The sequence below is a fragment of the Populus nigra genome, chromosome 12 (assembly GCF_951802175.1).
Source record: "Populus nigra chromosome 12, ddPopNigr1.1, whole genome shotgun sequence".
NCBI classification, from domain to species: Eukaryota; Viridiplantae; Streptophyta; class Magnoliopsida; order Malpighiales; family Salicaceae; genus Populus; species Populus nigra.
In genome coordinates this window covers 3,562,259-3,575,981 of record NC_084863.1, presented here as the reverse complement: position 1 = coordinate 3,575,981, position 13,723 = coordinate 3,562,259, and the positions used below count along the sequence as shown (strand labels likewise).

The 13,723-nt window shown below is 32.2% G+C and overlaps 1 protein-coding gene across 1 annotated transcript; it reads right to left on the bottom strand.

Annotated features, from left to right (window-relative positions):
• Positions 1–224: 224 nt before the first annotated feature.
• On the bottom strand, positions 225–2,186 carry LOC133670105 (uncharacterized). The gene is made up of 4 exons (XM_062090565.1): positions 1,896–2,186; positions 1,687–1,778; positions 545–1,565; positions 225–464 (listed from the first exon to the last, which is right to left on the bottom strand). The coding sequence occupies exons 1-4, from the start codon at positions 1,980–1,982 to the stop codon at positions 384–386; spliced, it is 1,281 nt and encodes a 426-aa protein (XP_061946549.1). The 5' UTR covers positions 1,983–2,186; the 3' UTR covers positions 225–383.
• Between the last annotated feature and the right edge of the window lie 11,537 nt (positions 2,187–13,723).

The window sequence follows — 13,723 nt, the reverse complement described above, 5'->3', positions numbered from 1 at the left end:
GTACTTTTGTCAATCAGTTGTCATAATGTCAGACTTTCTCGAGAATTCCCAAGCAGTTTGGGAGTGAAGCTTGCGAAAATTTAAAAAAACAATTATTTAAAAATTATTTTTTATGTTATTTTAATATATTAATATAAAAAATAAATTTTAAAAAAAAACTCCAGAAAAACATTGGATTCCAAGTCAATTCAGTATATCTCAAATGGGAAACGAAGTAACAAGTATTTGAATAATTCCTCTTCCTCAGCAAAACTAGTGTTATTAACGACCATCTCAGATTATTGCGTACTGCATACCAAAGTGGGGGCAAAGACAACAGAACATGTGCATACATACGTACAGAACATCAAAGCAACAAGCAAAATTGCATTAGGCGCCTCCTCCTACACTTGAGCAATGGCTCCTTCCAAAGCTCTGTCCAATCTTTCCTCGAACGGAATAGAATTCCATTTCATCTTCTCATCCTGCAAAAACCGGAAAGAAATCGTTATTGTTTCATGAAAACTATAAGAATACAAAGCCATGAACCTCGATTCAATATTACCTCTACTTTTTTTGTTCTAAGCATTCCTTTGCTGGAAGAGCCTGAATCTGATTCCACAACCCGTCCAGTATGAATCCAGTAGCTTCCAACAGTCCCTGTAAGAGGTGTTTCGACAGGAGTCAAACTCCTCGACCGTCTTGGAGTATTAGAAGCAGAATGTTGTTCAAGATCCTCAACTGTCAATGCTCCTAAAATGGGCCTATCTTCATGACTTCTTGGCGAACAACTCCTTGCAGATGGTGAGTTCCCAACAGAACTAGGGCTACCCTTGGACATGGGCGGTGTGGCCAACCAACTTGATAGGCTAGTATCCACTGCAATTTCTTGATCCACCAGCTTCTTCTGCTTGGGATTCTCTTTTGAATCTTTTCTGTACAACTTGAAAATAGTCTCCGGACTAATGTTCTTGTCAAAATCTTGCTCTACATTGACATTTTCCTTGTCTTCATGCTGCCATGGTGAGGTTGCTCTTGCTTTGGCTACTTTCCATTGAGTTAGATTTTCTACTGGATTCAGAACGTTGTCATCAAGCCGACTCCTAACTCGAGCATTTTGATTGGACCCCACTAGCTTAGGCTCCTCCTTAGGTGGTGATTCACCTTTTGGCATGGGACTAGTAACCTCCTTTTCACCCAATTCAGCTCCATACACCTGTTTTCTTGAATCAATTGATAATGAAAACAAAGACTCGGATGACTCTTCTTGAATCAATACTTGAACAGCATCATTCAAATCACTAGCTTCCAAGTCCAAGTCTTCATAATCTTCTTCGTCAACACGATTTTGATATCTGTTATTTGGAGGATAACATCCGACATTTGATGCAACCACGTTAGTAACTGATTTGTTCACGTTTGATGGTTCTTCTTCTTTGTTTTCAGACTCTCTCTCTTCTTCTTTGTACTCTACTACGTTGTTGATAACTTCTTCATCAGTTGATAAACCCTCGTAGGTTTCGACATTCAAATTAAAAGTCAATTTCTTTTTCTCATTGCAGCTCATTTGCTCCTCAAGATTCTCTCTAACAGCATCAACGAATAAAACAAATTAATGCATAAATTAAAAAAAAAACTAAAACCACAAATCCAATGAACTAAATCAAACTACCCAAGATCTCAAGCCAAAAACAATGAATAGCTTACTTTGATTCCAAAATGGGCTCAATGGGCACTTGAGGAACTCCCTCTTGCTTTGTGGGTTCATGAACTTTCGAAGGTTCAGTAGCTCCATCATCCTGCAACAAACCAAGGGATCAGTAGCTGTTGTCAACGAGAAACTAACTGCTAAATGCTAAAATTGAAAAAAAAAGAAAAAAGAAAACATAAAGGATGAAGCTTGAAAATGGACTCACATGAGGTTTAGATGGAGTGACATTCACCAAATGTCTACATTTTCTATGCTTACAAGCAGTGAAACAAGCGAAAAGGGAGCACCCCATTATTAGGCACTATTGACCTGACTTGTATATGTAAAAGTTTCTTGCTTTTGTTTTTCAAAAGAAAGGAGAAAGGTAGTCTTCATGAGAGTGAGAGATGTTTTGTATAGGGAGGTTAGGAGGTGGAGAAGAAAACGGTGAGGGAAATTTGAGGAATCTGATTCCAGGGGCTTGAAAATTTGACCGTTAGGATTCTCTTTTAAAAAAAAAATTATGGATTCATCCCGTATTATTATTGGTGGGTGGTGCTGAACTCAAGAGGGAGTCACTCCCTTCAATGATAATAGATTTAAATATACAAAGAGGAAAAAAAAAGACTAATTATTTTATTGCCACCTTTTCTTTGGTCATGGGATACAATTAAAAAATAAAATAAAATAAAATAAAAGCATCGGTGAATCATAGAGGCAGTTTTAGAAACCGTTTGGAAACACCATACAAATTATATTTTAAAAAATTATTTTTTTTACTAAAATTTAATATAATTTTTATGTTTTGGATCGTTTTGATGTGCTAATGTCAAAAATAATTTTAAAAAAATAAAAAGAAAACATTGACATGCATTTCGGCACGAAAAGTTATTTGAAAAACAACCTCTACCACATTGTCAAATATACTCTTATTATATTATGGATTGCATTTTAAAAAAAATTAGACTTTCTATTAAGATTAATACAATCTTTAATATGGATTTCTTTTTTAAAAAAATTAAACTTCCTATTGAGATTAATACAATCTTTAAAATTTAACTAGTCCAGGATTTTTTTATCCTAATTTTTTTATTAAAAAAAACTTGTATTATGGGTTATCTCAAATCTTTTTTCTTTTTTTTTCTTTGTTAAATTTAGCTTTTTAAAGAAATTTTATTTTTTAATTAAATCAAATTAATTCATTAAATATAGCATGAAATATTCATTTTATGATATTTTATTTAGTTTGCTTTCTAAGTTGTTACTTTGATGGGATGTGCAATCTCTTTTGATGTTGTGTAGCAATCTTTTCATAGTGTTATTAAAACAATCTTGGTAAGTTTTTTTATGACGAAGTGATATCCATAGCAGAGCGACAATAAGTCTTCAAAGGTTTTTTTTTTCTTCTCCTTCTAGATATGATATTAACAACTTATATTTTTATACTTAATTATTACTATTTTTTAGTTATCTATTATTGTTGCTTTTTTTAATTATATTATTAAATTAACATAGCTTATTGGATCTAATAAAGTCAATGACTTTGAGTCTTATTTTAAAAAAATAATTATTTAAATATTTTTTTTATATTAAAAAAAATTTAATTTAACCTGCAACATAATACGGAAAATCAATCTAGTACATAGGCTAGAGCAATTTAATGGATCATTCATCTAGACGATAAAAATAAAAATAAATCCATTTAGTAACAGATGAGGAGGGATAAAAAGATTCTTTTAATCCTTTCTTGGTTTCTACCCTTCTTTTCAAAGAAAAAAAAATAAAAACATTTAATCATTCACTTTTTATCCCTCTTTCGTCAAGTTTTACCTCTTGAAAAACACACTCAAAAAGGATTTTTCAAAAAATTACAATTGAGTACTCTGGGGGTGGTGTCTCGGCTCTTAGAGGGCGTTTGGGAGAGTGGTGGCTTCTGTGGCTCCCCCGAACGCAGTGATTATATTGTTTGGTAAAAGATTTATATTTAGCTACAGTTGTGGACCCCACATGAAAATAGTGGTGTGACCACAGGTTAAGGAAAAGTAAAAATTATCAGCTTTTCACGTGAAAAAGCTGATAATTTTACATATCCAAACATTACAAATTAATAGCTTAATACCGTTGCATTTATTAGACAAAACTGTCCTCCTAAACAAATCAATTTTGATCTGTACCAGTTTCTCAAAGCTTCTGTTGGTTTCTTCACCATTAACCCCCTCATCTGCGAGCCTTCACCCTTCGTTATTTCAATTTCCTTCTTTACAATTGAGAAACCCAATTAATATCCGGTGTATAAAAGCTACCCCATGGCACACGAATGCGATTACCAGCCACACCCACCCCGAGCTTCGCCAGAAACGTGGTAAGTTCATTCCTTCAGTTCTTGTTTGCTTTTTCATGTAGTAAAAGTGTTGGTCTTCTCTACTGTTTAACGGTGAACTTGGATATGTCACCACCATGTGTTTAGCCTTCGCGATCTGTTTTCCTTCTTGGCTGATCTACTAACCCAACAGCTTTTTGTTGCAAAACCGTGCTCAATCTTGTTCGTCATTGCTTAATCTGAAGTTCCCCTATTATTAGCATGTACTAATTTGTTTGTTATGCTGCAGATATGCTTCAGTCCATTTGATAAAGTCGCAGCCCTGATGTCTTGGATTAGCCTGTTCTAAACTGCATAATAGACAAGTAAGTTTGCAATGTTTGAGTTACAGGCAAGCTAGTAAAATTGTGTGTCGTTTGAGGATTATCAGAACATTGTTTAAGGCTATTGCATGATTGTGTTGTCACTTTGATCTAGAGGTGAATGATGGTGTATACACGCACTGATTAATGGGATGGGGTCTGATATTCAATAATTATAAGTGAAACTGCTATATAGATGGCAACACTTTGGATTTGTGTTTGTGACATGTCAAATTGGTTTAATGAATAGTGCTTTCTAGTCTAGAAAATACATGTGCTTCTGTCCACAAACCAAACGGGGTATCCATTAGGTCTCTCTAAGACCATGACTGCAGTAAAAATTTGTTGTGTTTAATGATATGAAATATCTGCAACTATCGTTTCCTTGAATTGCCTTCAGTTTCTTATAATATGTTCTGCCTTATGTTATGAAATATATGGATCTGGTGATGTTGGGGAGTCTGAAAATGATAGGAGTTTGGTTATCATAAATGGACCTTGTTCTGCTCTATGGTCTGAAATATATGGATCTATACTGATTACTTTGTTGCCTTTGAACCGAAGATGGCATGTCCTCTTTGCATAAACATGATATTTTATTCATTCATGTTTAAAGACTGGTCATTCAATTCATTATTATCATTAGTGTGTATGTGTGTGAGTGTTAGTGTCTATATAGCATAAATAAACACAATAGGGATATATTTTTAAATCAACTGCATTGATGACAGCATTATCACATTTCTTAATATCAATTCGTAAAAGTTTGTTTACATATAATATCTTTAATATCCACTACAAAGTTTAAAGGCTCATGTATCCTTGTGTTGGTTGATGAATTATGTTAGAAACAAAAGTATCAATGGAAGGTACTGAAAGCTCGGATAAAGCATCTTGGACTAAAGAGATGGTGCATACATTCTGTGATATTTGTATTGTTGCTATTGATAGAGGAATAAGGCCAAACACTCATTTTGATAAGGTCGGATGGAAATTTGTTATGGCTGCCTTTAAAGAGAAAACTGGTTATGCTTTTAGTAAGACTCAACTTAAAAACAAATGGGATGGTGCTAAAAAAGACTGGAGGCTTTGGAAAAAATTGATTTCTGAAACAGGTGTAGGATGGAATAGTGATCTTGGAACTATTAGTGCTAGTGATGAGTGGTGGGCAAAAAAAGCTCAGGTGAGTTATTGATACCTTTTTTTATCTATATTTTTTGCTTTGTCTTGTCCTAATTCTTAAACAATGTACCATGTGTTATTTAGTTTATGCATTTGATGTTTCATACACTTGTTTTTAGGAAATCAGAGGTTCCAAAAAGTTTAGACATTCTGGGATTGAACCGTCACTTTGTAGTAAGTTTGATTTAATGTTCAGCAATGTTGTGGCGACTGGACATTACGCTTGGACGCCATCTTCTGGATATTTATTTGATGATTATGTTGCTGGTCAAAGCACTACGGAGGGTAATGTTAATGAAGAAGAAAATTTGGAAGAAGGAAGTGGAGATTCGGAGGAAGATGTTATTCCTAATTTCACAGACGATGTTCGCAATTTAGTTGCTGGCGTGAATATAGGAAATAGCAGTACCACAAATAGCAGTGGAAAGAGAAAAGCAAGAGAACAATGTGGTGTGCAAAGTACAAAGAAAAGCAAAAAACCTTCCGGAGTAGGTGATTGATTGTTGTCACGTTTTGATGAACTATTTGATCGTGTTTCCAAGAAGAATGATAGTCGGGATAATATAGGGTGTAGTGTACGTGAGGTGATGGCAGAGGTCCATTCCATACCCGGAATTGAATTCGGTGATGACTTCTACTGTTTTGCAACTGAGTATTTGTCTAACAGGACGAAAAGAGAGATGTGGGCCTCAATCGGAGATATTGATAGGAAGTATCAATGGCTTAAAAAAATGTACCAGAGACGTCAAAACCACTAAATTACGGTCAGTATTGCTTTACTGATGTATCGTAGTTTATGTATTCAATTGCTTTAACAACTAGATGAATATGTGATTTTTTTTTCTGCCAAATCATGTACAGGTGTCCAATATTGGGACAATGACGCTTAAGGCTGCTGGATTGAAGCATGAAGAGTGGTGCTGATTTTATAGAGAACAAGCAGTTTAAATTATGTTTGTGGATTGCTAACCTAACCTTTTTTTACATTGTATGGATTATTGTAAAATTGTTGTGTTGTCTTATGTTATATTGAGGGGTAATATGCTATTATGTTGAGGGATACCTATAATGACTGTTAAGACTTATGCTGGAACAATATGTGATTGTATGTCATGTGTGAATGCTTATGGCTATGCTGCTACTGTTGTGTGATGGTAAATTGTTTGTGTTTGCTTATACTGGTAGTGCTGTTATGAGGTATGCTGTTAGTGAATGTTGTTCCTGTTTTATGTTGGTACTGGTGTGTTGGTATGCTAGAAACATCAGAGCATGCTGGAAGAGTGAAGGAAACGAAACGTGTACAGATAGAGGGACCTATGGCAAATGGGGCTTTGGCAACAGGAGGTTATGGAATCAAGTTTCACATCAATTAGAAAATAGAAAAGAGTTGTTGTTATATTCCATCCATTGTTTTCTTTACAGTAATGATGTACTTATGCAGGTTTTTTATAGCTACTTTTTTTGCTTTACAGTTGTGAAATGTGAGCTGCAGGTTATTGGCTGTATATGTATGTAAGGCTGCTATATTGAAACAGTGCGTGAGTACAGGCACCTAAAAAGAGAAAGCAAAAAGATTCTCAATTTGTAAACGCTTTTCAGCACTGCAGTCAGGCATATTCTTCACTGTTGTTGAGCATGTGTATTGTTTGAAATTGTAAAAGTTTTGACAGTGAGATACATTGCTTCCTATATATAATGCATGTTGTTACTTCACATGTACTCTTAATATTCTGCCCCGTTTAATACACTACAAAAATTATACTTTTGGTCTTGGGAGTTCTTGCAACAGAAGCTTTAGTTGTAAGTTGTTTGTCTTTAATCTTATTTTTTGCATTCAAGACTGATTTGTTGTTAATTTAACGTCAACAAAGTTCATTGGTCTTTCAATACAACATGTTAACATGATGTGGTTTGTATGCAATTCTTTATTATAGTTTATCCTCGCACTATTGTTTTCATGCTTGTTTGTTCCATGCATGAATTTGAATGCTATGCAACATAACATTCTAGTATTGATGTTTTCTTTGTTTATACAAGTTATGGCTAAAAGACATGTTATTCATCTATAACATGATATTATTTATGTACATGATATTATTATTTTTTCCATATTTTCCAAAGTGATAAATAGTGTTGTCAATTTAAATATAAAAGTGATGGAATTTTTGTTTTTAATATGACTTGAAACGAACATAAATGTTTGCAATTCAATTTGTGTAGGAAGATATGGTAGATGAATGGGTGAATGCTATGCTTGGTGTTAACTATGATGACAATTATGATACCGTGATGAATCATGTAATTGATCATATTAATTGTAGTAATACCAGTGGTAGTGGAGCCGCTAGTAATGAAAATGGTTGTGGTAATGAAGGGGTGAATGATGGTGGTGGTGATGGGGATGATTCAAGTGGAACTGATGATGATAGTGATGAAAACGAGGATTCAACACCTACTGACGATGAGGATGAATCATTTTGGCAACGAGAGTTTGATGATGAAAAACTCTTGTTATGTACCGCTGGTGCTTTACACATGTACTATGTTACTTATGTGCATAAGGAACCTTGTATGGTTTCATATAACACAGGGATGCAATGGTTGACTGAAGTCGTTCGAGGACACTGGAAACGGTGTTTTAACATGTTTCGAATGGATGCAACAACGTTACAAAACCTTTGTTATGACTTAGAAACACAGTATGGCTTGAAACCATCGAGAAGGACAAGTGTTATTGAGAAGGTGGCAATGTTTTTGTACACCATTGCATTAGGTGCAACAAATAGGCAAGTCCAAGAAAGATTTCAACACTCGGGTGAAACCGTGAGTCGCTATTTTAATGAAGTGTTGAAGACAATTTGTTTGCTTGCGGTAGATATAATCAAGTCCGAGGACTCTGAATTTTTAAACACTCCACGAGAAATTGAGATGAATCCTAGATTTATGCCTCATTTTAAGGTCAGACAGTCTTTATAGCAATTATAGAGATCAACATTAATATTATATTATTAATCTTTAATTACTTATGAAATGCTGGTTATTGTTTTGTTTTGTTTTGTTTCGTAGAATTGTATTGGAGCGATCGACGGGACACATGTGCGTGCTTCTGTTTCTCATGAAGATCAAGTACCATTTATCGGGAGAAAAGGTGTGCCGACACAGAATGTAATGGCAGCATGCAATTTTGATATGCAATTCACGTTTGTTTGGGCAGGATGGGAAGGGAGCGCTCATGATACTCGTATTTTTTTGGAGGCTATTGACAATCCACGAATAAAATTTCCAAAACCTCCTGAAGGTACATATAGGACAATAATTACATTCAAACATATTTATATTTTTAATATGTTTATTTTGTATTTTTTATTACATTTGATATAATTTTCTTTATCGTTATTTCAGGTAAATATTATTTGGTTGATGCTGGGTACCCAAATGAGTATGGATATCTCGGTCCATATAAAGGTGAGAGGTATCACTTCCAAGAGTTTCGACGTCGAGGGCAACCAACAAGTCGGGAGGAGCGATTCAATCATGCACATTCATCACTCCGCAATGTCATTGAATGTGCATTTGGGGTGTGGAAACAACGATGGAGAATTTTACAGAATATGCCGGCATATCCGTACAAATCACAGGTGCAGATTGTAGTGGCATCAATGGCACTACATAACTACATAAGAAGGAAGTCACAAGAAGATGTTGCATTTACAGAATATGATCGCAATCCTCATTTTATTCCTGATGATTTTTTAGCCGATGTTGTATCACGTTCTCAAAGTCAAGGGAACCATAGGCCTTCTCAAATGAATTATGTGCGTGATGGCATCGCGGATAGTTTAATGGGATGATTGGAGCACAACAATAATGTAACATATGTTTTTTTTTTTTTATGTATTCAAAGAATTTCCTAACAAATTTTACTCACAACTTCACAAAATTCACACATGTCCTTCGAGGTAATTTTACCAATAGAAGCACTTACAAAAACAACTTAACCAAACACATATCAAGTGCTTTTTAGACAACTTTACTTGTAACCACAATAATAACCAAACATATATTTACTTAACAAAACCACACAGAAAAGTGATTTTCAAAAAAGTACTTTTTACCAACCGCGGTTACAAAAGCTACCACTCTTCCAAACAGACTCTTAGGAGGTAGAAAGGGGCTCCGACCAGCCCAAGCTCCGAAAATCTTCGAGAAACAAGTAGGAGCTAGCATCAAAACAGAGGTCGTGTGACATTTCTTCTCATATAGGTTGTTAAATTAAAACATAGTAAAATATAATTTAATCTCTATATAGGGTTGAATCAGAAAAAACAATTTTACAAGAAAAAAATGAAGGGAAATATATCTATTTAGACCCTGTTCGGAGATGCAGTTGAACTGGTTTTTTGTTAAATTTTAAATTTATTTTATGATTCAAGTTAAATTTTTAATATTTTAAAACGTTGATGTCAAAAATAAATTTTAAAAATAAAAATATTATTTTAATACATTTACAAGCAAAAAATAATTTAAAAAGTAACCTCAATTGCACTTCAAAATAAACCCTTATTTTTATGCATTAAATATGTCTTGGAATATTACTTGTTATATTGCAAATATTAAAAAATAAAAATTTATTTTGTAAATACATCTATGTTGAATCTAACAAGGATGGATTGAGAGGAGTATAAATATAGTAAAATGAAAGGATGAATAATGCATTTATCTAGTAGTTTGCTAATAACAGGGGAAAGGGATCAAAATAAATCCATTCAAATTGAAAGTTTCAGTTGCAAACAAGGAAGGATAATTCATTTATCTTAAAATATTTTATGAATTAAATTTCATAATGCTATCTAAAATGGAAAAGAAACATGCATGTATGCATAATCACATATATAATGTTAGATAAAATAAATTATTTTATTAATTACAAAATCTTCTAAACTATCAAAAAAAGAAAGACATAATGTATCATCAAAATAAGATTTCAAACCCAATGGATTAATTTAGGGTTAGCATCCAATGGAATTTATGAACACTTTATTAAGACACATTGTATCATCAAGGTAAAAATTCAACCATGAAGGGTTAACTTAATGGGTAAAAAAGTTTGCTTTCTTTTTTAACTTTGGAGGTGGTGGAGAGGTCCCCAAGAAACGTAACGTGATGATAAAGGGTTTGAAATCTGCACAGTTGATCTCGGGTTCGTGTTAGGGCGTGTACCTCTTGTAAGAACCTATGAAAACCGGGGTTTTACTCGCCCACCTGGGCCCACAAAGTGCACTTTCCGGAAGGTGGGGTTTCCTCGAATCCAAAAAAAAAAGTGTTGGAGAGTATAGTTGCAGTTATTTTTAAAAGTGTTTTTTACTCAAAAATACATCAATGTAATATATATTTTTATTTAAAAAAAATTACATCAGCACATCAAAACGATAAAAAAATATAAAAAATTAATTTAAATTAAAAAAACAAAAATTTCAAATTTTACCTAATCCAATTTAAAATACAATACCAAAGAGGAGCTTTGTTGGGAGAATTCATTAAATTTCTTTAAATGCTTGAAAGAACTTAATTTTGATTGATATGTAAGTTATTAACAATACACTTATTATCAAAATAAAAAATTAAAATAATTAATATTCTTTCTTGTAGTTTTATTGCTAAATACACTGCTAAGTACACTTTTAGCATGCACTTTTTTTTCTATCCACAATAATAGCCAAAGCCACAATCTTACATGCAAACCTAATACATGCTTACTGTGCTTAAGATATTATCATATATTGTTTTTCAAGTATTTTTTATATTATCTTATTAAAACAATTTAGAAATACAAAATAAAAAGGAAAAAAATCAATTTTTATTTTAAAAAAACACACACAACACCAACACCAAACAACTCTTAATTCATTTTAAGCTAATCTGATTGCGCTTGTCTCAATGGCCTTTAGCCTTATAATGCTTGCAAAATGTACCTCTTCTTCGTGAATAAAAAAGGACTAGCACAAAATTTTGTAGGGTGTAATTTACCTTGTAAAGTTTTAAATTTGTTTTTTAGAAATTACTAGTTTGAATTCCATAAACTTTAAGATTATTGGGGTTTACATGGATATTAATTTCAGAGTCTTGAAAAATTAGTCGATGTGCACATAAGTTAGCTCAGATATCAACAATTAAAAAAAAAGGACCAGCCCTAGAAACTAGGTTGTGTAACATTTATTCTCATGTTGATTGTTAGATTAAAAGAGTGAATATAATAATTTAACCTCTATATTGATCACCTAATGTAACATTTATTCTAATGTAACTTCACTTTTATTTTTTAAAAAATATATTTCAATCCCCCAATTGTACTCCCACAAGCCTCTTTGATTCTTACTCACATCTTTGAATTGTCTATTAAAAAAAATGGATAATTAAAATTGTGATTGGCCATCAATTTAATTTGCATTTTGGTATTCTGATTAGACTTGTAGTTGGTTCAAAAGTAAATTTAAAAAACTATTTCATTATGAAAATGGGTAATATAATCCATTTTAATAGATATTTTCTTCATAAAAAAAATTTAAAGGAGTATTTAAAAATATAGTAGTTACTTTTTAAAGTATTTTTTTTTGTTTAGAAATGCATTAAAATAATATATTTTTTATTTTTAAAATTTTATTTTTAATATCTGTATATCAAAATAATAAAAAAATAAAAATAAAAAATTTAATTTAAACCACCTTCCAAAACAAATCACTATTTCAACTATGGTTATAAAATTGCCAAGATTAAATTATGGATTTATTCATTAAAAAAAAAAAACCTCGGTTGCCTCCTGATGAGAAAACCAATTTCTCATGATCCAAGAGAAGAGAAGGAGAGAAGACAAATGACTCGAGAGAACATCTCAACTGATGGCCGACCGACTACCTCGGTAAAGGCCCGTGAACTACTTTGGAAATTGCTGGAATCTAAATCCATATGATGGGGCCCTGCTGTGTATTCATGATCAGAACAATGAACGGTTCTGATTAGAGAGAGAGCACAGCCTTAAGAAGCGCACCACCACAAGTTCCTACTTCAGTGCTAATAACGATCTGTTAAAAGCCAAGCGAGATGATCTTCTTCGTTAATTATGCGCGTAATTAATTATTCATAGCTTTGCTTGCCTGCTACTTATTAATCTTATTTACTTTTTGGAGCCGTGGGAATACTTAACTACTCGCTCTAGCAAAGAGCCACGTGTTTCAAAACACTTGTCAAGTTCTAAGATTACCATCAAGCCACGATACCATTATCTATATCTCAACAAACACCCCGTGACAAGGGATTTCTACTGCTTTTTTTTTTTTTTCCCTCTGGGGGAGTGAAAAATGATTTGGATTCAAGATATTTTTATGATAAAATTAAATTAAATTAAATTAAATTAAATTTAGGAGGTCTAAATCCAAAACCATGAAGCTTTTTGACAAAATGACTTGAGGTTAAATCAAATAATTTAGAGGACATAAAGGAGAAATTGACTCTTCAAAAAGTTATATGAAAGTAAGTATTAAATTTGTTGGTAGCTAGGTTAATTTGATAAATTTATAATTCAAAACTTGATTTAAATATAATTTAAATTAATTTTGATATTAACTAGTTAAATTTTAAATGACTTAATAGGTTGGTTTAAGACTCAATTAAATCTTAATCCAAACTATAAGGCAAAAACCAAGATTTTTCTTAAAAAAATAAAATAATGTTAATTTTATAAAAAAAAATAATTAATTTGAATTAACTAAATTGACCCCAAAAATCTAGTGAGTATTGAGTAAGATTTGATATTTCTTTGAAAATCTTCAATTTAAATATTCGAAAGAAAAGATGAGGTTGAAGAACATAAATAACTGATTTTTAATGATTTAATTTAAAAAAATATTTAAAAATATAATAGTAATTATTTTTTAAAATATTTTTACTTAAAAATATATTAAAAAAATTTTTTATTTAAAAAAATTATTTTAATATCATCACATCAAAATAATTTAACATCTCATTAAAACATTATAAAACAATAAAAAAACTAAATACCTTTAAAATATTATTTGAATGCTATCACATCAAACTGTACTTAAAATTCGTGTATTTCCAGGAAAATAAAAACATAATTTAATATAAAAAACAATCCGTACATATTGAATGGACCGAACACAAATTATTTTGATC

Coding starts and splice junctions, on each gene's coding strand:
- LOC133670105 (XM_062090565.1), bottom strand. CDS start 1,982: ATGGGGTGCTCCCTTTTCGCTTGTTTCACTGCTTGTAAGCATAGAAAA. Junction 1,779..1,895: donor TCACTCCATCTAAACCTCAT/GTGAGTCCATTT, acceptor GGTTTGTTGCAG/GATGATGGAGCTACTGAACC. Junction 465..544: donor TTAGAACAAAAAAAGTAGAG/GTAATATTGAAT, acceptor CGGTTTTTGCAG/GATGAGAAGATGAAATGGAA.